Source organism: Delphinus delphis, chromosome 8 (assembly GCF_949987515.2).
Source record: "Delphinus delphis chromosome 8, mDelDel1.2, whole genome shotgun sequence".
Classification (NCBI taxonomy): Eukaryota; Metazoa; Chordata; class Mammalia; order Artiodactyla; family Delphinidae; genus Delphinus; species Delphinus delphis.
The window spans coordinates 46,771,572-46,796,590 of NC_082690.1; the positions used below are offsets into that span (position 1 = coordinate 46,771,572).

The 25,019-nt window shown below is 35.1% G+C and overlaps 1 protein-coding gene across 1 annotated transcript in view; it reads right to left on the reverse strand.

Moving 5' to 3' along the window:
- The window catches only part of TMEM135 (transmembrane protein 135), a 256,148-nt gene that overhangs the window by 197,636 nt on the left and 33,493 nt on the right, over positions 1-25,019 (reverse strand). The window contains exons 2-4 of the mRNA XM_060018130.1: positions 23,348-23,475; positions 14,581-14,673; positions 2,722-2,755 (exon numbers count right to left, since the gene is read on the reverse strand). Of these exons, the coding sequence (XP_059874113.1) occupies positions 2,722-2,755; positions 14,581-14,673; positions 23,348-23,475 (255 nt within the window). The remainder of the gene's footprint in view (positions 1-2,721; positions 2,756-14,580; positions 14,674-23,347; positions 23,476-25,019) is intronic.

The following is a 25,019-nucleotide window of genomic DNA, read 5'->3' on the forward strand; positions in this document are numbered from 1 at the left end:
ATGTGAATGTGCATCTATGTTTGTGTATTTATATAGGTACACTGGAGGAAAGGGAAGGGAATAAAGAAATAAACACTAAAATGTTAGTAATTACTACACAGTAAAACTACAGATGATTTTTACTTTCTTCTTCATGTTTTTCTCTACTTTCCAAATCAGAAACACATACCTAAATACAATGTATAATTTTCTTAAAATAAAACCTCCCAACATTTAGAAATTTTGTCGTTGATGTTAAAATAAGCCAACAATCTCAACTTAGTCTAGTGAGCAACATAATAGAGTTACAGAACAAAGTTATTTCTTAAGGTTAAACTCAGTCTAAGTATTTCTTACCTATTCTGCACTAACCACCCTCTTAGTTAAGTAATAGTTATACAGCAATAGTATAAATAAAAGGCTCTATTCAGAGGAAGGGACGATGAAGATACTAAGACTATCATTAGTATCCAGAATGTATCATGTACAAATTCATTTCCTTTGGACATAGTCAAAAATCCATGTGTAAAAGCCTTTGATCTCATTAAATTTTTAAATTACAGACCCTGGCTGACAAAAGATAAAAGACCAATTCATATTTTGCACTTTCTGAAAAACTTGCCTAATACTGACATTTATTAATCTGGACATAAAAAGTACAAATCTACTTAACAGACAAATGTTAATGTTAAGTTAACACAAAAAGTTTCCCATTTAGAAAGATCAAGAGATTCAAAGGTTTATTCTAAATTGGGAACACTATCAAAACAACATAGTACAGCCACTCTGGAAAACAGTTTATCAGTTTCTTGAAAAACTAAACATTCAACTACCATACAACCTGGCACCTACATTTCTGGGCATTTATCCCAGAGAAATAAAAACTCATGTTCACACAAAAACCTGCACATGAACATCTATAGCGGCTTTATTTGTAACAGCCAAAAACTGGAAACAAGCCAGATGTTCTTCAATGGGTGAACAGTTAAATAAACTAGTACAGCCATACCATGATATACTACTCAGCAATAAAAAGGAATGAACTACTGATATACCGAACAACTTGAATCTCCAGAGAATTACGTTGAGTGAAAACAGCTAATGACAAATAGTATGTACTATATAATTCTATTTATACATCATTCTTGAAATGATTATAGAATTTAAAAAATTACAAAAATAAAGAATAAATTAATGGTTGCCAGAGGTTGAGGAATGGGAGGTAAGGGTCAGAGGGAAGTAAATGTAGCTACAAAAGGGCAGCATGAAGGATCCCTGTGAAGGAAATGTTCTCTATCTTGACTACAGTAAATATCAATGTAAATATCCTAATTTTGATACTACTACAGTTTTGTAAAATAATACTATTAAGGGAAACTGGGTAGAGAGTAACATGAGATCTATTATTTCTTACAACTGCATATGAACCTATGATTATTTCAAAATAAAAAGTTTAATCTTAAAAAAATACAGTATTTTTAGGGCATTTTCCAACATTGATTATATTAATCAAAATCAAATATCTTCTCTCCAGGAATTTCCAATCTAAACAAGGCAACACAAAAAAAGTTTGTCAAAATTTACTTAGAATTTAAGATAAATGTGTAAATACATATAGTATTTCAGTATTAAAGTATCACCATGTGGTAGTATGAAAAGCATGTGTATGACTAAAAGAAAAAAAAATGCATTAAAACTCAAATCTATTCTAGCATGCAGATGTAATATTTTTAAGTTTTTTACAAAATCAGAAAGGAAAGCAGCACCTAGCATAGTTTGGTGCTACTATTATGGTTTCCACAGCACCCTATAATTCATCTTCCAGTCCTTTTCAAACATTATTTCTATTGTGACTTTTCCACTAGACAGCAAACTCCGTAAGTACAAGGACTGTCTTCATCTTGCCTTCCAGCATATAGCACAGTAACTGACACATGATAAGAACAGAGCAAAAATTAAACATTTTGAAACTGAAATAAGTTGCTGAATACAACCCTGAACTACATTCCCTTGTTACAAAATTCAAAAACCTATCCTTAGGTAAACACATAATTAATTCATCTTTCCATAGTTGAATTTTTCAATGTCGCCTATCAATTCCATTAAACAACTTTAAAAGGTTTTAATACAAATATGTTTTTAAAATATGAACTTGACAATGAAAAGCATATAACCTTGATTATATATTTACAGTAAATATCAGACTAGACAACATTAATTTCAATTCTGAAAACTTAGAAATTTAGAAGCCTAGCTAATTATAGTATTAAATATATTCAGTATTTGGATAGAATGAATGCTATTCTGATTCCAAGAAAACTGTGCATCATAAAAGCTCATCCTTAAATCTTTTTTGCCACAAGAAGTTAGCAATAGAAGCAGAGTATGAAATGAAGTTAAAGATATATAGCGAGACATATACAGATATAGATATATACCCTATCAAAGATGAAGATCTAATCTTTAAGGAAAAAAGAGTCATGAAGGACACAGGGCCGTGAATCATCTTCCTCCTGAGGTAAGTGCAATTCAGTCATATATGACAGGAATAAACCAGAGAGCATCAAAGCTATTTTAAACATTTAAGTCTATCCTTTAAAACAGAGACAGAAAATATTCTCAAATTTACGTAGGTTTTCTTTCCTTCTTTTTTTTTAAGGGAACTTGATTCAAAAAAACAAACAAAAAAAGGTTAAAAAGTACATGGAAAAACCTTGAAAGCAAAAAAAAAGAATTACTCACCAAGTTGGCCATATAAATTGTGAGCAGCCCTCTCCTGCAAATAATTTTAAGAAGAGACAGCGTGAGACTAACCATCAATTTGACTTAATAATCACTTTATCATTTTTTTAGAAATCTACCAAAACAATTACCAGAAGTTGTGGAAAAGGGATAGATTATGCTGATCTAAGTTTTCAGTACCCTAACAGTTGGCTGTAAATAGATTCTACAAGTCATTCTAATCTGCAGTCATTAAACATTCTGTTTAATGCTCGTTAATTAAAATTCTTTAAAATTACTATTGCATAGTAATTGTTAACTAGACTTACTGTGATAATCATTTTGCAATATACACCAATATCTAATTATTATATTGTTCACCTGAAACTAATATAATGTTATATGTCAATTACATCTCAATTTTTAAAACTACTAATACCTTATTATTTTTTAATAGGAAGAGAGGTACAATTTGCTATTATTCTATGTTTATGCTAGAGAATTCTAAATTTAAGGAAGAATCCTAACAAATTCATCTTGCCAAAAATGTCAAGGCCATATCAATTTTAACTAAATGCATATTTATTTTTTAAAAAACAGATCTTCTATTTGTTTCACACACAATGCAACTGTTCATTAGATGCCATTACAAATCATACAAATCACCTTGTTTTAATTTCATTGTTAAGTGAAAAGTCAGGCAGTAAGTTAATTCTCTAATGCCAAAGGACAAACAAAAGCTCTATAAACACTCACTTTACAGAAAAACTGCATATTTACTAAATACATATTTACTCTTACTTAATGAGAATTCATCTAGAAACTCAAAGATAAGGACAATTTTATGCCCTTAATCACTTTATTTTACTTATCTGCACATGAGACCATAAATGAACCATATCCTATCCTCTAAGAAAGAGGTCTTTAATGTTTTAAGAGTTCAAGGGCAGAGTTCAAATAATAAACTCTGAAAATTATAAAAACTTATTTGAGTTTCAATGATGAACATTTTTTTAGAACTCAAAGAAACTACTACTTTATATATAAAAGAAGCAAAAATATCAAATCACTTTCACTTAAGTATCATGCCAGGTCTTGATATTAACATCATCAATCAAATCTTCTTGATGTCAGATCCAGTCATACAAAGTCTTGACTGCTCATCATTTAACTTGGCTCAATAGGATTTTTAATTTACTAAAGCCACATGGAGGCAGTACGATGTAAGGGAACAATGCTGAAGTGAAGTTCTGAAATCAGGGTTCCAGTTAACTTTAATTCTCTGGTACCCTGTAATTTTGTCATAAAAATAAGGGAACAAAACTAGTTATCTAACTTACATTTTCAAACATAAAAACTACTTAAAGAAAAAACTTACATTTATCAGCAATATATAAAACATATCATTGGGCCACCCTGGTTGAAAGGAGGAGGCGGTCTAGGCATACCCACTGGGCCACACCCCCCCAGCAATGTCCCTCTTCAGCAGGTCCTAATGCACCTCAGCAGAACAAGACAAGTCTACTGACCTTCTAAAAAAGTGTTTCAGAATCAGTGATAAGATGATCTGTAAGGTCCCTTTCAGCTCTTCTTTTCTATGATTGTACATACGAATTGAAATTGTTCTCACTAAACCTTACCAAGCTTATTAGTTCCTACCAAATTCTAAATCAAAGATGTTCTAATAGTACTTATTTTAAATAAATTATATCAAGAAAAGTTAGGGTAACATCATCATCCAAGAGTCACACATACACAGAAAAGTTCAATCCTTCTCAAGTGATACCTATTCTTACCGACAGCTGGTTATGTACGAAGAAAAAAATAATATTCTTCATTACAAAAACCAAAATAAAAATATTTCTGTAATTTCAGTGGTAGTCCCTGAAAATACTTTTCATTATGAAGTGAACTAATGTATGATGCTATCGTTAAAAACATTTGTTCCACTAATCTCATTCTGCCTCTAATATTAACAGTAATCCAGCTCCAGAATCATCACTAGCTTCCATCTATAACTGTTTACCTTTACTGAGCAAAGATTATCTTGTTAACCTTTACATTTTCACAGACCTGCAATAATAGTACCTGGCATCTATAGACACTAAGCAAATGGTAGAATTACTAAGCAAGGTGTTTCTAGGAACCCAGTTTTATAAAAAGGAACACATTATAAACATGTATTATAGAAATATAATCACAAAAGATAGCCACCAGACAGAGCGAGGGCCAATTAATGATACTAATTTATTAGCAAGCAAAGACGTGATCTGTTTGTCATACATTTGTATAAAATTTAATAATTTACAAGGTATAATTAATATTTTGAAATCAGATTTTATCCTCTCACTAGTTCTGTGAAGTGTAACACAGATACTACTGCCCTCACTCTATTGAAAACCAAGAATCAAAGAAGTGGTTTCCTTAAAAATACAAAAGCAGCAAAAAGCAAGTTCGTCTGACTCCAGTTTCACGTTCTTTCCAATGCACTGCTTCTACAGCAGAAAATCTTTACATTACTAAGTTATCTTTCTTTTTTTTTTAATTTATTTATTTTTAGCTACACTGGGTCTTTGTTGCTGCACGCGGGCTTTTCTCTAGTTGAGGCGAGCGGGGGCTACTCTTCGTTTTGGTGCACGGGCTTCTCATTGCAGTGGCTTCTCTTGTTGCGAAGCACGGGCTCTAGGCGCGCGGGCTTCCGTAGTTGTGGCACATGGGCTCAGTAGTTGTGGCTTGCGGGCTCTAGAGCACAGGCTCAGTAGTTGTGGTGCACGGACTTAGTTGCTCCGCGGCATGTGGGATCTTCCCCGATCAGGGCTCGAACCCGTGTGCCCTGCATTGGCAGGCGGATTCTTAACCACTGCGCCATCAGGGAAGTCCTAAGTTACCTTTCAATTCTAAAATTCACTGACTTGTTTAATATGCTGTCCTAGCAGGCTTCTGTGTGATGAGGATGAACAAAGCCTTGACACATTCTTACTACTGGGAAAAACTGAGGATGCATCATTATTAGATTATGTCCTATTCTGGTCTCAAGTTTCAATTTATCCTTCCCAAACAATGAGGAAGATCACCTCCTTCGCAGCTTTATCTGAATTCCAACCCAAAGCTAATAGCCTCAAGAATGAGAGGGCAATGCCTGTGATGGGCATGATATGTTGGATTACATAGCCAGACTCTTTTTGGTGCCTTTACCTGGTACGTCTTTAACCTCCATTCCAATGTCAACTTGGTAGGTTAGAATATGAGAACAGTGATTTATTTTAACACTTCTCCGGAGATGTTCAGTATCATAGGAAATAGATAAGCTAATTAAATACCAATTTTATTTAACACTTGACTGTATCTAGCCTAGGTCTGAAGACAAACAAGTCACTCCCTTCCTAGTGCATAAATTGTCTCTGGAAACCAAGTTATATATTATAAAACACTGCTTACAACAGTGATGGGGAAGGGGGAGGTGCCAATTAGAACAAAAGGTGGCCTAGAGGAAGGGCTGCGGCAAGGAGGACAATAACTTTTTAAACTTCACAGGAGACTCTGATACACAAATACTCCCATTCTGCTGAGAATCACTAGATTAGAAGACTGGTGAAGCTCAGTGAATAAGCAGTCTAAAGTTAGTCGAGTATTTCTTTAAACTACAGATAAGCTTCTTTTTTTTTCTTTTCTTTTTTTTTCTTTTCTTTTTTTTTGATGGGGAAAGGGGGTGAATCTTTTAAACTTGCATGAAAAATGTAAGTGGGTGTGCACATCAAAGGGTACTATCTAAAAAAGTATTAAGAACCACTGCTGTAAGAACTAACTCTTTATAATCAGAGTATCACTACTCCTGCGGGAAAATATTAAAATAATTAAATTTTCTTAACATCTCAGTAGATTAAAAGGTATCCTCACGTTCTACTGAAATTCCAAGGATTATCTTCTAATGACATTATTCTGTCTCATCAGATGAACAATAATGCTTTTTTTCTGGAAACTTTAGTGTAAATATTCTTTAGCTAACTTTCTCAAACTTCTGAATGATACTGTATATAACACATTTCATAACTAAGGTCACTACAGAATACAGAAAGAATGGTGTAACCTCTAAATTCTAAATATTTATATCTTCTATGTATATACATAAAATATGTGTGTTCTGTGTTCTATGGATAAGGAGAAATTAGAGATTAAAGAAAAACAAAGTGATTGTTCTTAAACATTGCAATGGTTACCAAGAGATGCTATTTAATCATTTCAGAAAGTCTTTCAAAATATAATAGATTTCATCTGTCAGAATGTTTTAGAAGAGTATAAAATACTTCTTTAAGGTATAAGAATGGATAAGGTAAACTTGCAGTCTAGAGCAAGAGTCTATAATCACATTCTATTATATATAGTGGATAATACAAAGTTAGCTTTTCAGAAGACTGCAAGGTAATTTAATTTTCTTCCTGTGAACATGACACTGAAACTTGAAGATCCCAAGAATTTATAGGCCAGTTTATAAGTATTCTTTTATTCACATATTATATAGTTGATTCATTTTGGTCATATCTGCTTGGGAGTTTCATAACTACAACAGTGTAATTTAACAACTCAAGCCATGAATATGCTTAGAATAAATATGCAATTTTTGATACTTTAATCCACGTCCATGTTTGAGCACCCTGCAGTTTCAACTTACCTAAACTAATACTAAATATCAAAGCAAATCCATCAGAAACAAAATCCATCAGAACAACTTCTTTCTGAACCACAAACAAAGCACTTCCTAGAAAAAGAAAGAGAAGACTAGTTCTTAACAGCCCACCTAGGGATAAACTAGATGTTACCAATGCTTCCTGCTGGGTTACTACCATCACAGTTCTTTGTGGCACAAATTTTTTAAGCAACCCTGGAAACAACTTCAAAGCTTTCACAGAACCCCACAGTGATGCGATTAAGATTTAAGTAAGCTGCCCTCTTACAAGGTGTTAGGAACTAGCTGGCAAAGCATGCTTAATTCTGTAGAGGGAAGGAGACTGGGAAAGATGGATGGATGGATGGAGGAATGGATGAATAAATGGATGGATGAGTTGGAAAGTTGGGAGGAAATAAGTTTAATCCAATGTAGATGAAGACATGAATATAGATAGATCTTCACTTATACATCTATATATATATCCATCATACATATGTGTGTATATATAACCATGTTGTATGCTTGTATCTCATTAAATGCTTTTTGAAAAACTGATTATACAAAATGTATAACTTCAGTAAAGATTTTATTAAATACAGCTTTAGAGATTTAAAAATTAGGATTACCACTATTTGCTAATTTGGAAAAAACTGCTTCCACATTCTGTTTCTTCTACTCTTTCTAATATATTACTGATATTTATTTTTAAAAGGATGAACTGACAACTGATCAATTGATAAAAGATCAATTGAAATCTGATTCCTTAAATGTTGCTGTTTCCCAACTTATAATCTCAGACCTCTTCTTATTCTGAGCTTTGAGACTCTGGTCTTCTCCCATAGCTTCAGTGATAACCTACAAGAAGGAAACTTCCAATTTTATTTACATAACTACTGTGCTTCTCCTGAATCTAGACTCATATTTCAAGCTGCCTACTGGCGATCTCCATCACTGACTTTCTTTGTGAATTAAAGGCATGATTACAAATTCCTTTTCCTTAAAGTAAAAACTATAATATTAATATGCTTCATTTTGGGCTAGATGTAATAATTTTGAAATACACATAACTTCAACCTTTGTAAATTACTTACAGTCTATTCAGGGATCTTGATGTTTAATGAAATCAATAAAAATTTGTTTTAAGTAAAAAATACTTTTTCAAAGCAAGTAAGACCACTGAGTTAACTTTTGTGCAATTCCAGATAAACATAGACCATACTTTCTTAAAATAAGACACACTATAAAGCAACTTGTAAAGAAATAAAACAAAAAGATTTGCTTTTCTATCTTTTAAGGTTAAGGCCAAAAAAAACACTTTTAAACCTGCTTTTTAAACAGTAAGTCACCAGCTTCTGAACAATACTATAAAATTAAATTTTAAAGTTTTTAATTAGATCCCCAAACCAGTATTTGTGGCTGATGTACATATACATACACAATTCTAAAAAAAACCCAAGGGCTTCCCTGATGGTGCAGTGGTTGAGAGTCCGCCTGCCGATGCAGGGGACACGGGTTCGTGCCCCGGTCCGGGAGGATCCCACATGCCGCGGAGCGGCTGGGCCCGTGAGCCATGGCCGCTGAGCCTGCGCGTCCAGAGCCTCTGCTCCACAGCGGGAGAGGCCACAACGGTGAGAGGCTCGCGTACCGCAAAAATAAATAAATAAAATTAAATTAAATTAAATTTAAAAACACCCAAGAACTCAAAAGCTATTTCCAGGTATTAACTGCATCACCTAATAAACAACAGAATCAATACATATCACAAAAAGTTCGACTACTAAACAATCACATCAAGATAAGGATCAATTTTTATTCAGCAACCATGGGATAATACTTATAAAGAAGCCAAACTTAAAATTCTGATCAGGTCTTCGAAACAGTAAATCCACTCCAGTTAATATTTAGAACAGGCCATAATCTAGAACCAATTTTCTATGAATACCTACTGTCTATGAATAAAACACCAGTGCAATAGCTCACTTAAAAAAATAAAATCAGAAAACTTAAAAAAAAAATAGTGTACTACCAAATGTAAACGGAGAATAGGAAATAAACTAGTAACCAAAATCCAAGTTATCACCTCACTTCTAGGAAACCTCTTTATGCCTTAAGAAGTTATAGCTTTTAATATCAATAACACAATTTTATTTTAGAATTATTATGGTATTTAAACAAATGTTGGTCTTCAAAGAAAAATTTGACTTTTTTGAAACTAAAATTGTAAAGATAAGACCTAGACTAATACATCAACAGAAAAAAATTCAGAAATCAACAAAACACACATATATATGAAAAATTGGTATATGACAAGGAGCATTCCAAATCAGTGGAGAAAGAATGGACTATTGAACTCCTGGTGCCATAGTAACTGACTATTGGCTAGCAAAAAAAGAAAGAAAGAAGGAGGGCGGGCGGGGGGGGGGTGGCGGAGAAGAGAGAAAAAGAAAAAAGAAAGGAAAGGGGGAAAAAAATCCTATAATAAATAACCTCTAAGATGGACCTAAACATATTTCTACATTTTGGGAGGTGATAATATTAACACTAAGAAGCTATAAAGTTAAAAATATATAATGTAGACTGTAGAGCAAGCACACACACGAAAGAAAAATATTTCATAAAGAAATACATAGAAATGTTATTCTAAAATAACAAAATCATTCTTCCAGTTTCCAATTTCCATGTAGGGAGCTTGGAAGTGATCACTTAGTCCTAACACCAAGGAAAAAGCTCAACAAACTGAAAAGTTAACATCCACAAGAAAAGTAAGGTCACACTGCAAAATGCTGCCCGCAAAATTGGAGAGACTGCAAGCAGATACAGAGAATTACAACTTAACAGAGCACAGACTCACAAGCTGAAACCTCGGAGGGAATGAGAGCCAGGAGAGGAAAGCCTGCACTGTAATTGATAAAGAGCAGGAGGCTCAGTGTGGAAGTTAAAAATTACAGAGGTATCAGTCTTAAGGGGGCCCCACACTTTTTTGAGTTTTACCTCCAGGAGCTTGACTAGGTTCTCACAGTAAATAGCAGAGAAAAATCCCCTTGTACTTCCAAGTAGAGGGAGGGGAAAAGGAACCATTTTGAAATAAGCCAGAGCACTGGTTGCCCTCAGGGGAAACTAGTTAAGCAGAGCCTAACCTGCTGGGGTATTATGAGAGCCTTACTCACCTGGGGAAGGAAAACACCCAACTCCACGTGGCTCTAGAATTCCACACGGAGGAAGGGGAAAAACCCAACTCCAGCACACTCTAACCATCCTGCCCCACCAAGGGGGAGGGGGAAAATTGAGAAACACTTGTTAAGTTCACAGTCCACAGGCATAGGCTCATTGGAAGGCTGAAACCGAGTCAAAGGACTATAGAACACTTCCCTTCCCCACACAACTCACCACTACATTACAAAAGGCCTATTTACAGCAATTCCGTTTACCTGGTACATCATGTCTGGCTAACAAGAAAAAATTACAAGACATACCAAGAGGCAAAAGACACAAATTGCGGCTTCCCTGGTGGCGCAGTGGTTGAGAGTCCACCTGCCAATGCAGGGGACACAGGTTCGTGCCCCGGTCCGGGAAGACCGCATGAGCCATGGCCACTGAGCCTGCGTGTCTGGAGCCTGTGCTCCGCAATGGGAGAAGCCACAACAGTGAGAGGCCCGCGTACCGCAAAAAAAAAAAAAAAAAAAAAAAAGAATTACATCCGACTTCTCCTCAGAAACCATGCAAACAGGAGAGTGGAGTGAAATACTGAAAGCATTGAGAGGAAAAAAAACACCAACCTAGAATTCTGCACCCTGTAAAATTATCCTTCAAAAGTGAAGGACAAATAAAGACTTTACTAGACAAACAAAATTGAATCTGTTGCCAGTAGACCTGCTCTGCAAGAAACGTTAAATGTTCCCTAGAGAGAAGAAAAGTATGAGTCAGAAACTCATGTACATAAAGAAAGGTAGAAAGCATCAAATAAGATATGAGTGAAGGTAAATTTTTTTATTTTATTTTTCTTATTTTTAATTGTTCAAACAGATAACAATTATTCAAAATAATAGCAACAATGTATTTGATTATGTATGTATATATCGAGTGTGTGGTGTGTGTGTATGTGTGTGTGTGGTAATTATGCTTATAAGTGAAGTGAATGACAACAATGATACAAAGGACAGGAGGAAGGAATTTGGGCTATTTTGTTATTATAAGATACTCTCACTACCTATGAAGGGGTACAGTATTATTTGAAAGTGGACTTGGATTAGTTGTAAAGATGCACTGTAAAAACTAAGGCAACCACTAAAAAAAGTTAAAAAAAAAAGTATAATTGATATGTTAAGAAAGAAGAGAAAATGGAACCACATATAACATTCAGTTAAAACCACAAAAGGCAGAATAAGAGTGGAAGACAAAAATAAGAACAAAGGCAACAAAGAGAAAACAGTAATGAATATGGTAGAAATTAATCCAACTATATCAATAATCACTTTGAATGTCAATGGTCTAAATACAACAATTAAAAAGACTGTCAGAGTTGATCTCAAAACATAACCCAACTGTATGTCATCTACAAGAAACCCACTTTAAACATATAGACACATAGAGATTAAAATAAGTAAGCATATGAAAAAATGCTCCACAAAATACATATATCATCGAGGAAATACAAACTAAAACAACAATGAGATACCACCACACATGTATTAAAATGGCCAAAATTCAGAACACTGATAACACAAAATGCTGGTGAAGATGTAGAGCAACAGGAATTCTCATTCATTGCTAGTGGGGTTACAAAATGACCCAGACACTTTGGAAGACAGTTGGCAGTTTCTTACAAAATTAAATATACTCTTACCAGATGATCATACCCAATCATACCTCTTAGTAATTATCTAAAGGAGTTGAAAATTTATGCCTACACAAAAACCCACAAACGGAGGTTTATAGCAGCTTTATCCATAATTACCAAAACTTGGAAGCAACCAAGATGTCTGTCAGTAGGTCAATGGATAAATAAACTGTGGTACATCCAGACCATGGAATATTATTCATTTCTAAAAAGAAACAACCTATCAAGCCATGAAAAGACATGGAAGAAGCTTAAATGCATATTACTAAGTAAAAGAGGCCAATCTGAAAAGCCAACATACTGTATGACTCCAACTATATGACATTCTAGAAAACATAAAACTATGGAGGGCTTCCCTGGTGGCGCAGTGGTTGAGTGTCCACCTGCCGATGCAGGGGACGCGGGTTCGTGCCCCGATCCGGGAAGATCCCACATGCCGCGGAGCAGCTAGGCCCGTGAGCCATGGCCGCTGAGCCTGCGCGTCCGGAGCCTATGCTCCGCAATGGGAGAGGCCACAACAGTGAGAGGCCCGCGTACCGCAAAAAAAAAAAAAAAAAGGATTTTAGGACAATATGGACAAGATGGTAATCAAGAATGACTACTAATTTTCTTATGTGTGATAATAGTGTTGTAATTATGTAGGAAAGTACCCTTATTTTAGAATATGCATTCTAAAGTATTTAGGAGTAAAATGTCATGACGTCTACAATGTACTTCTATATGGTTCGTACACACACACAATACCACACATACATAGACATATAATCACATACAAATAAAGTAAAAATGGTAAAATGTTAACAACTGTTGACTCTAGGTGATGGTTACACAGGTATTCATTTCAACATTTTCTGCTGAAAAGTAGGCAAATAACTTCAAAAATGCCACCTTATTAAAGTGCTAAAAAATAAATTGAAGCAAACTTCATTTAAAGCATCTTTAAAGTTTCATATATGAGTACATACTTTGAAATCACATTTCCAAAACCAATATTTAGATTTTTAAATTGATCAGAAAGTTATAATCACCAGAACAAGGCTCTCATTACTTACGGGCAAAAAACCAATAAAAATACTTAACACACTTACCATGTGTCAGGCACTCTTCTAAGCACACTTACATAAGTAACTCACTTAATTCTCTGAATAACCATGTGAGTAGATTATCACTACCTCCATTTTTCAGGTAAGGAATAAGCCATAGACGTCACACAATAAGTGGCGGAGCCAGTCTCCCAAGCCAGATTTTATAGCTCCAGAATCCACACTTTTAACAACTATTCTGTACTGTCCTCTCAGGTGGGGAACCTATGTTTCTAGCAATACTGACTTGATTTTCCTGGGGTTATAACATCCTTTGATTTTAGTAATTTTAATAATCTAAAAGTATCATCAAACAGAGAATCACAAAAATTTAGATACTATTACATTTACAAAAATGCATTAAAATGGCTTCAGGTGGTTTAAGTAAATATTTAGTCACCTAACAACATCTATCTATAGTCTTACTAGGGGATCGATGATTATAACAAACATCTTCATAAACTGAAAGATAATCCCATCTTGATTAATATACCTGACCGTATCTTTATTCTCCGGGATAAAGATGGAATCAAAGCAGTTCTCAACAATAAAAATAATTATTCCTGAAATGGCAAATATTCTTTTATGCAAAATGTTTAACTTCAACAGTTTACCTGACTGAAAAACTTACATAACAGTTTGTAGCATTTTGTAGAAATCTTATTATTCCACGTGGAACATTTTCAAGTTGATAAAAATGAAAATTCTTTTAAATGAGAAGATATCCAAAAAAAATAATTGATTTAATAGAGGTTAATGAGCCCGAAGCAAATTACAGATTTAAATGATAAAAGGAAACTGTTTATTTTCTTAGGTGTGATAATGGTATTGCAGTTATGGAAAAGATCTTTAATTAGAATTTATGCAAGCCATGTTTTAGTTTGACACATCAGAGAACCCTTCAATTTTTTAGTAAACAAAGACTAATGGGCATTTTTACTATATAATGTCAATCTTTATTTTTTATAGGCTTAAAAACCTAAATAATATAAGTATAAAGTTAAACTGTCCATCAAATATTGGGTTGGCCAAAAAGTTCGTTCAGTTTTAAGTAAAAATAAAAGACACAGTTTTCATTTTCACCGAGAACTGTATTGAACAACATATTCCCTAACCAAACAAACTTTTTGGCCAGCCCAATATTTGCAAGACTGAAAAATATATGTAGAAATATTTCTCCTCCCTGGACCATGACAAACAGTAAGCAAAAAAAAAAAAAAAAAAAAAAAACACTCTAGTTGTGATGGTGGACAGTAAATCAGTTGTATTAAATATGTAGGTATATAAAAGTTTACCTGCTTTTTCTCTCAATTAGAATGGCCACATAAGAAGCTGGCAAAGCGGCACCAAAGCCAGGACTCCATGAGTAGAATTTTCCAAGTATTTTCCTGAAATTGAAATTTGGAATGATTATATGAAATTTCTAGTTGGTCATTTCAGTTATTACACATAGAAGTTCCCTTCTCAGTTCACCCTCTATCTAAATGTCCCACAGCACCTCAAATTCAGCATGTCCAAAACCAAACTCATTATCTTAGTCCCTTATCTCCATGAACCTGTTCTTTCTCCTCTCTTTTCCTAGGTTAATGATATCAACAACCACTTATCCACCTACGTGTGACACTTTGAGACATCCTTGGCTTCACCTTCCTCCGTGTCCCATACATGAAATCATCCCCTTAAATACTTCCATGTACAATTTATCTCTCAAATTCCTCTCCAACCTACTGCCCTTGCCTCATTTATGTCCCTCACCATCTCTTCTTCAGGCTACTACAATAGCAAACTAATAGGTATCTCTCCTTCCAATAATTTAACCTGTTATATTCATTCAGACAGTCCCTGGATCCAACATTGTTCACTCTGCAAACCTACGTTCTCAATTTCCTATCTACCAAACGGGAATAAATGCATTACCTATCTCATAGAGTTGTTATGATGGCTACATGAGATATTTCCCAGCACCATCCATGACACATAGGAAGTACTCAGAAAATGTTAGCTATTATTACTATTGTTATCACTACTACTATTCTTTCATTATGGCTCTTTTTTTATGGAAGTATAGCTGATTTACAATGTGTTAGTTTCAGGTATATAGCAAAGAGATTCAGTTATATATCTTTTTTTTTCTTTTCAGATTCTTTTCCCTTATAGGCTATTACAAAATATTGAGTATAGTTCACTGTGCTGCACAGTAGGTCCTTGTTTGTTATCCATTTTATATATAGTAGTGTGTGTATGTTAATCCAAACTCCTAATTTACCCCCCGCCCTTCCCCTTTGGTAACCATAAATTTGTTTTCTATGTCTGTGGGTCTATTTCTGTTTTGTGTATAGGTTCATTTGTATCTTTTTTTTTCAACTATTACTATTTTTTAACACATGATAGATATTCAAAAAATGTCTCTCCTTCTTTCCTTCTACAACCCTGGGTAAGTTTTTTCTTACATCGCTTACTAAAGTATTTTACATTTTTTACTTATATGTGTATATAAAATTTTTCAGTTACTAGAATATATCCCTTGGGAGAAAGAATCTGCATAGTATCTCACAAATTATAAACGCCATTGGGTTGGGTTTTTAAAGAGAAAAAAAAAGAAATCTGGAGATATTAGGAAGACTCTTTTTCCTTTCAAAGACAATTTGTTCCTAAGAAAGGGAGAAACAAAAAATTATAAGAAATTATCTGAACAAAGTTGGTCAACTGCTAAATGATGTATTACAGGAAAAACCATATGCTATGTACATACAGATAAGGATAAAATATCAGATGAAATTTTCTTTCTAGCTGAAGTTTAGCTTTAAAAAATTAGAAAACCTACATATAACATGGGTATTTCTGCAATGGACATCAGAAACTTTCTGCCTAAGAAAACTGGAGGTGATTCTCCCTCCAACATAAAATACACAAAGGACTTAACAGGTAACTGAATATAAACAAAAAAGGAAAATAAATGAGTGAGTCAGTTATAGGAGGAACACAGATGTTACCTTATTATAAGTATTTTATGTCTCCAAAACTTAACCAAAAGCTTCATAGAACATAAATATGCTGCAAGACCAATTTATTATTATTGCAATTTTTAAAAGCTAATTATCGTATAACTCTATTTTTAGAATTTTAACAAGTATTAGAAACTTTCCAGAGACAACGTGGTAAAGAGTTTCTTACACAGATTTTTCAGGTCAATTTAAAGGCATGACTTATTCAAGAGTATAAACTTTATAAATTACTAAAAGTTTATAAATATTAATGTTCTTAAGGCAAAAATCTATAGAAGACATTTGGAAATTATATTTCTTTTTTTTTTAAAAGGATAAAATTATTATTCAATTTATTATTCCCTATATACAAAAAATTAGTTTGGTAAAACATTAAAAGCTTTCACTTTTAGACTGAGAATGATTCATAGCTCCCCATAATTCCCACTTCTAGTTAACACTGTACTGGAGATCTTAGCAAGTACAATAATGCAAGAAAAATAAATACAAGGTATAAGAATTCAGAAAGGAAGAAATATTGTTCTTATTATGAGCAATTTTTTTTCATTATTAGTAATCAGTTTAATACACATAGGTGAATACATGTCAATCCCAATCTCCCAATTCATCACACCACCACCCCTACTACCCCTGACGCTTTCCCCCTTTGCTGCCCATACGTTTGTTCTCTACATCTGTGTCTTAATTTCTGCCCTGCAAACCGGTTCATCTGTACCATTTTTCTAGGTTCCACACATATGCGTTAATATACGATATTTGTTTTTCTCTTTCTGACTTACTTCACTCTGTATGACAGTCTCTAGATCCATCCATGTCTCAACAAATGACCCAATTTCGTTCCTTTTTATGGCTGAGTAATATTCCATTGTATATATGTACCACATTTCCTTATCCATTCGTCTATCGATGGGCATTTAGGTTGCTTCCATGACCTGGCTATTGTAAATAGTGCTGCAATGAACATTGGCGTGCATGTGTCTTTTTGAATTATGGTTTGCTCTGAGTATATGCCCAGTACTGGGATTGCTGGGTCATATGGTAATTCTATTTTTAGTTTTTTAAGGAACCTCCATACTGTTCTCCATGGTGGCTGTATCAATTTACATTCCCACCAACAGTGCAAGAGGGCTCCCTTTTCTCCACACCCTCTCCAGCATTGGTTGTTTGTAGATTTTCTGATGATGCCCATTCGAACTGGGGTGAGGTGATACCTCATTGTAGTTTTGATTTGCATTTCTCCAATAATTAGTGATGTTGAACAGCTTTTCATGTGCTTCTTGGCCATCTGTATGTCTATTTTGGAGAAATGTCTACTTAGATCTTCTGCCTATTTTTGGATTGGGTTGATTTTTTTTAATATTGAGCTGCATGAGCTGCTTATATGTTTTGGAGATTAATCCTTTCTCCGTTGATTCGTTTGCAAGTATTTTCTCCCATTCTGAGGGTTGTCTTTTTGTCTTGTTTATGGTTTCCTTTGCTGGGCAACAGCTTTGAAGTTTCATTAGGTCCCATTTGTTTATTTTTGTTTTTATTTCCATGACTCTAGGAGGCTGATCAAAAAAGATCTTGCTGTGATTTACATCAAAGAGTGTTCTTCCTATGTTTTCCTCTAAGACTTTTTACAGTGTCCGGTCTTACATTTAGGTCTCTAATCCATTTTGACTTTATTTTGGTGTATGGTGTTAGGGAGTGCTCTAATTTCATTCTTTTACATGTAGCTGTCCAGTTTTCCCAACACCACTTTTTGAAGAGACTGTCTTTTCTCCATTGTATATCCTTGCCTCCTTTGTCATAGATTAGTTGACCATAGGTGCATGTGTTTATCTCTGGGCTTTCTATCTTGTACCATTGACCTACATTTCTGTTTTTCTGCCAGTACCATATTGTCTTGATTACTGTAGCTTTGTAGTATAGTCTGAAGTCAGGGAGTCTGATTCCTCCAGCTCCATTTTTTTCCCTCAAGACTGCTTTGGCTATTCAGGGTCTTTGATGTCTCCATACAAAATTTTTTTTTTTCCCCATACAAATTTTAAGATTTTTTTGTTCTAATTCTGTAAAAAAATGCCATTGGTAATTTGATATGGATTGCACTGAATCTGTAGATTGCTTTGGGTAGTATAGTCATTTTCACAATATTGATTCTTTAAATCCAAGAACATGGTATATCTCTCCATCTGTTGGTATCACCTTTAATTTCTTTCATCAGTGTCTTATAGTTTTCTGCAAACAAGCCTTTGTCTATTTTGTCTCCCTAGGTAGGTTTCTTCCTAGGTATTTTACTCTTTTTGTTGCAATGGTAAATGAGAGTGTTTCCTTTCAGATTTTTCATCATTAGTGTATAGGAATGCAAGAGATTTCTGTGCATTAATTTTGTATTCTGCAATTTTACCAAATTCATTGATTAGCTCTTGTAGTTTTCTGGTGGCATCTTTAGGATTCTCTGTGTATAGTATCATGTCATCTGCAAGCAGTGACAGTTTTACTTCTTCTTTTCCAATTTGGATTCCTTGTATTTCTTTTTCTTCTCTGATTGCCGTGGCAAGGACTTCCAAAACTATGTTGAATAATAGTGGTGAGAGTGGACACCCTTGTCTTGTTCCTGATCTTAGAGGAAATGCTTTCAGTTTTTCACCATTGAGAATGGTGTTTGCCATGGGTTTGTCATATATGGCCTTTATTATGTTGAGGTACGTTCCCCCTATGCCCACTTTCTGGAGAGTTTTTAAATGGGTATTGAATTTTGTCAAAAGCTTTTTCTGCATCTATTGAGATGATCATATGGTTTTTATTCTTCAATTTGTTAATATGGTGTGTCACATTGATTGATTTGCGTATATTGAAGAATCCTTGCATCCCTGGGATAAATCCCACTTGATCATGGTGTATGATCCTTTTAATGTGTTGTTGGATTCTGTTTGCTAGTATTTTGTTGAGGATATTTGCCTCTATATTCATCAGTGATATTGGGCTGTAATTTTCTTTTTGGTAATATCTTTGTCTGGTTTTGGTATCAGGGTGATGGTGACCTCATAGAATGAGTTTGGGAGTGTTCCTTCCTCTGCAATTTTTTGGAAGAGTTTGAGAAGGACGGGTGTTAGCTCTTCTCTAAATGTTTGATAGAATTCACCTGTTAAGCAATCTGGTCCTGGACTTTTGTTTTTTGGAAGATTTTTAATCTCAGTTTCAATTTCATTACTTGTGATTGGTCTGTTCATATTTTCTATTTCTTCCTGGTTCAGTCTTGGAAGGTTATACCTTTCTAAGAATTTGTCCATTTCTTCCAGGTTGTCCATTATATCGACATACAGTTGCTTGTAGTAGTCTCTTAGGATGCTTTGTATTTCTGCAGTGTCTGTTGTAACTTCTCCTTTTCCATTTCCAATTTTATTGATTTGAGTCCTCTCCCTCTTTTTCTTGATGAGTCTGGCTAATGGTTTATTAATTTTGTTTATCTTCTCAAAGAACCAGCTTTTAGTTTTATTGATCTTTGCTCTTGTTTTCTTTGTTTCTATTTCATTTATTTCTGCTCTGATCTTTATGATTTCTTTCCTTCTGCTAATGTTGCGTTTTGTTTGTTCTTCTTTCTCTAGTTCCTTTAGGTGTAAGGTTAGATTCTTTATTTGAGATTCTGCTTGTTTCTTCAGGTAGGCTTGTATAGCTATAAACTTCCCTCTTAGAACTGCTTTTGTTGCATCTCATAGGTTTTGGATCATCGTGTTTTCATTGTCATTTGTCTCTAGGTATTTTCTGATTTCCTCTTTGATTTCTTCAGTGATCTCTTGGTTATTTAGTAACGTATTGTTTAGCCTCCACATGTTTGTGCTTTTGCATTTTTTTCCTTGTAATTCATTTCTAATCTCATAGTGTTGTGGTCAGAAAAGATGCTTGCTATGATTTCAATTTTCATAAATTTACTGAGGCTGGATTTGTGACCCAAGATGTGATCTACCCTGGAGAATGTTCCATGTGCACTTGAGAAGAAAGTGTAATCTGCTGTTTCTGGATGGAATGTCCTATAGATATCAATTAAACCTTTCTGGTCTATTGTGCCATTTAAAGCTTCCATTTCCTTATTTATTTTCATTTTGGATGATCTGTCCATTGGTGTAAGTGAGGTGTTAAAGTCCTCCACTATTATTGTGTTACTATCGATTTCCTCTTTTAGAGCTGTTAGTAGTTGCCTTATGTATTGAGGTGCTCTTATGTTGGGTGCATATTTATTTATAATTGTTGTATCTTCTTCTTGGATTGATCCCTTGACCATTATGTAGTGTCCTTCCTTGTCTCTTGTAACATTCTTTATCTTAAAGTCTATTTTATCTGATATGAGTATTGCTATTCTAGCTTTCTTTTGATTTCCATTTGCATGAAATATCCTTTTCCATCCCCTCACTTTCAGTCTGTATGTGTCCCTAGGTCTGATGTGGGTCTCCTGTAGACAGCATATATATGGGTCTTCTTTTTTTATCTATTCAGTGAGCCTGTGTATTTTGGTTGGAGCATTTAATCCATTCATGTTTAAGGTAATTATCGGTATGTATGTTCCTATTACCATTTTCTTAATTGTTTTGCGTTTGTTTTTGTAGGTCCTTTTCTTCTCTTGTGTTTCCCACTTAGAGAAGTTCCTTTAGCATTTGTTGTAGAGCTGTTTTGGTGGTGCTGAGTTCTCTTAGCTATTGCTTTTCTGTAAAGCTTTTGATTTCTCCATCGAATCTGAATGAGATCCTTGCTGGGGAGAGTAATATTGGTTGTAGGTTCTTCCCTTTCATCACTTAATCATGCCACTCCCTTCTGGCTTGTAGAGTTTCTGCTAAGAAAACAGCTGTTAACCTTATGGGAGTTCCCTTGTATGTTATTTGTCATTTTTCCCTTGCTACTTTCAATAATTTTTCTTTGTCTTTAATTTTTGTCAGTTTGATTACTATGTGTCTCGGCATGTATGGGACTCTCTGCACTTCATGGACTTGGGTGGCTATTTCCTTTCCCATGTTATGGAATTTTTCTATTATAATCTCCTCAAATATTTTCTCTGGTCCTTTCTCTCTCTCTTCTCCTTCTGGGACCCCTATAATGCGAATGCTGTCGCATTTAATGTTGTCCCAGAGGTCTCTTAGGCTGTCTTCATTTCTTTTCATTCTTTATTCTGTTCCACAGCAGTGAATTCCACCTTTCTGTCTTCCAGGTCACTTATCCGTTCTTCTGCCTCAGTTATTCTGCTATTGATTCCTTCTACTGTAGTTTTCATTTCAATTATTGTATTGTTCATCTCTGTTTATTTGTTCTTTAATTCTTCTAAGTCTTTGTTAAACATTTCTTGCATCTTCTCAATCTTTACCTCCATTCTTTTTCCAAGGTCCTGGATCATCTTCACTATCATTATTCTGAATTCTTTTTCTGGAAGGTTGCCTATCTCCACTCCATTTAGTTGTTTTTCTGGGGTTTTATCTTGTTTCTTCATCTGGTTCATAGTCCTCTGCCTTTTCATTTTGTCTATCTTTCTGTGAATGTGGTTTTTGTTCCACAGGTTGCAGGATTGTAGTTCTTCTGGCTTCTGCTGTCTGCCCTCTGGTGGATGAGGCTATTTAAGAGCCTTGTGCAAGTTTCCTGATGGGAGGGACTGGTGGTGGGTAGAGCTGACCTTTGCTCTGGTGGGCAGAGCTCAGTAAAACTTTAATCCATTTGACTGCTGATGGGTGGGGCTGGGTACCCTCCATGTTGGTTGTTTGGCCTGAGGCAACCGAACACTGGAGCCTACCTGGGCTCTTTGGTGGGGCTAATGGCAGACTCTGGGAGGGCTCACACCAAGGAGTACTTCCCAGAACTTCCATTGCCAGTGTCCTTGTCCCCACAGTGAGACACAGCCACTGCCTGCCTCTGCCAGAGACCCTCCAACACTAGCAGGTAGGTCTGATTCAGTCTCCTATGGGGTCATTGCTCCTTCCCCCGGGTCCCAATGAGCACACTACTTTGTGTGTGCCTTCCAAGAGTGGAGTCTGTTTCCCCCAGTCCTGTCGAAGTCCTGCAATCAAATCCCACTAGCCTTCAAAGTTTGATTCTCTAGGAATTCCTCCTCCTGTTGCCAGACTCCGAGGTTGGGAAGGCTGACATGGGGCTCAGAACCTTCAAGCCAGTGGGTGAACTTCTGTGGTATAAGGGTTCTCCAGTCTGTGAGTCACCCACCCAGCAGTTATGGGATTTGATTTTACTGTGACTGCGCCCCTCCTACCATCTCATTATGGCTTCTCCTTTGTCTTTGGATGTGGGGTATCTTTTTTGGTGAGTTCCAGTGTCTTCCTGTCAATGATTGTCCTGCAGCTAGTTGTGATTCTGCTGTTCTCGCAAGCAGAAATTATATTTCTAATTGCAGTTAAAATATACCTGCAGAATTATTTTGGGTAATACTAACTGGGTAACATTAATAGTAATATAATGTGAAGTTAGTATTTTAACTTGACAAATTAAATAAACTAGTTTGGGTTTCAACAATGTGTGGGGGAGAAGATAAAAAGTAAATATCTAATAAACATGCTAAGTATATCATAACACTAAAAACTGAATTCTAACTGCATGTATATTGTATGAAGCATGTGACACAGATAATGCACTCATCAGGACCAAAAGTTTCATCAGTAGGATATGCCAGAAATTTTACAGATAAACACGAGCATTTTATAGTCCTTTTGAAGTCCATTCACTGCATACAGACCTAAGCAATATCATGGACAGTTGCTTTGAATTCCTAATCTATGAAACTGAAAAGTTAAGAAATTCTCATTAACAAGTCAGTAAATATAGTGGGCCTCAGAAAATGTATGATACATTAAAGCACTTTTGCTATATAATCACAGCAATAATTTGAAGTTTATATTACATTTTTAGGCCAAGAGGCCCACAACTCCTGGTTTTACAAGCATTCTTTGAGATAAATAAATGTCATTTCACACAGAGAAAAAAATACACAAGCAGTGACCTGCACAACATTTATATAAACATCTGTTTGTTTCAGTTTCAACAAAGGAATTTGTATTAACCACCAGTTGTGATTATGTGTACCAACCTTAAAATGCAAAAGAAAGCCATAAACAAGGCCCCATTAGCAGTCAGAAATGAAGCAGATTGTAGGATCTCAGGGAGCAGTTTGTGTAAATAATAATCTAATTTTCGTTTCCGGAGAATTGCTGCAATCTGGAAAAAAAGAATTAAAAAAGGCTCTTTTGTTTAATATAACCAACTTTTCCCACTTAAGTTAGTTCTTATGTGGAAGATATTGAAATAACAGCATGTATTTAAAAATTAAAGTTAAAAACTCTAGTATTTTACTGGCTCCTCTATGAAAATTCAATTTCTGGGACAGAAGACACTTTAATTTATTGAAAGTGTAATGGGTAAAATAAACACCTAGAAATTACGACATGGAACATATGATAAATAACCTCCAAACATTGAGATAAATATTTATAACGTCTTAAAAAGTTTTAAACTGGGGTTTCCCTGGTGGCACAGTGGTTAAGAATCTGCCTGCCAATGCAGGGTACACGGGTTCGAGCCCTGGTCCGGGAAGATCCCACATGCCGCGGAGCAACTAAGCCCGTGCACCACAACTACTGAGCCTGCACTCTAGAGCCCGTGAGCCACAACTACTGAGCCCATGTGCCACAACTACTGAAGCCCATGTGCCACAACTACTGAGGCCCACGTGCCTGGAGCCCATGCTCCGCAACAAGAGAAGCCACCACAGTGCGAAGCCCGCACATGGCAAGGAAGAGTAGCCCCCACTCGCAGCAACTAGACAAAGCCCACGCGCAGCAACAAAGACGCAACGCAGCCAAAAATAAATAAATAAAATTTTTTTAAAAAGTTTTATACTGAAAAATAAAATATATGTTTAAATGGAAAAACTAAAGTCCAACCAAATAGAAATTGAATGCTAAAACAAAACTACATTACAGATACTATCAGCCTGGATATTAGAAAATTTCAATGATAAAAACCAGAGAAATTCATTCATTCAGTTTCACTGAGAAGGGGATATGAGCTAGATTAGGAAGAACAGTATAATTCTCACAGGTGACCAGGAAGAAATGCTTTTCTATCATGATGAAACAATATATCAAAGGAACAAAAGTTAAGGGGGCAGAATTAGGGAATGAGGGAGGGAATGTAAGAAATGGCAAGACTGACTTGAGAAAAGGAAGACCAGAGAACTCTGCATTCACTTTTCACCATTCTAGACATAACAGCTTCCCTATGGTCAGGGATCAACAAATCTAATGGCCTCTTCTCAGTTCTTTTCTTACTCTACCACTTAGAAGCCTCTGATAATTTCCTACTTCATTCAATTAAACAAGCTGTTATTAAGAACTATGCCATACACAGGAAAAACAACAATGAATAAGATCTAATCCCTGCCTTCAAGGAACATAAAAACTTGATAGGGAAATAGATATATAAACAATAAACTACAATAAGGCAGTGTGGTAAATGCTATACTAGAAGAAGGAGAAACTGCTACAGAAATACATATTAGGGAATAACCAAAAAGGAGATGGGACTGGACAGGTAATAATGCCCAGAAGATGGATCTCGACAAATAGGTAAAACTTTGACAAAAGAGAAGTTTCTATGGTTTCTGTGACTTCATTGTTTTCATTCTCCCATGATATCTTTAAGTGCTATTCCTTTGTTAGCATTTCTTCCTCAGATCTCTACTCATTCTATATACAACCTCT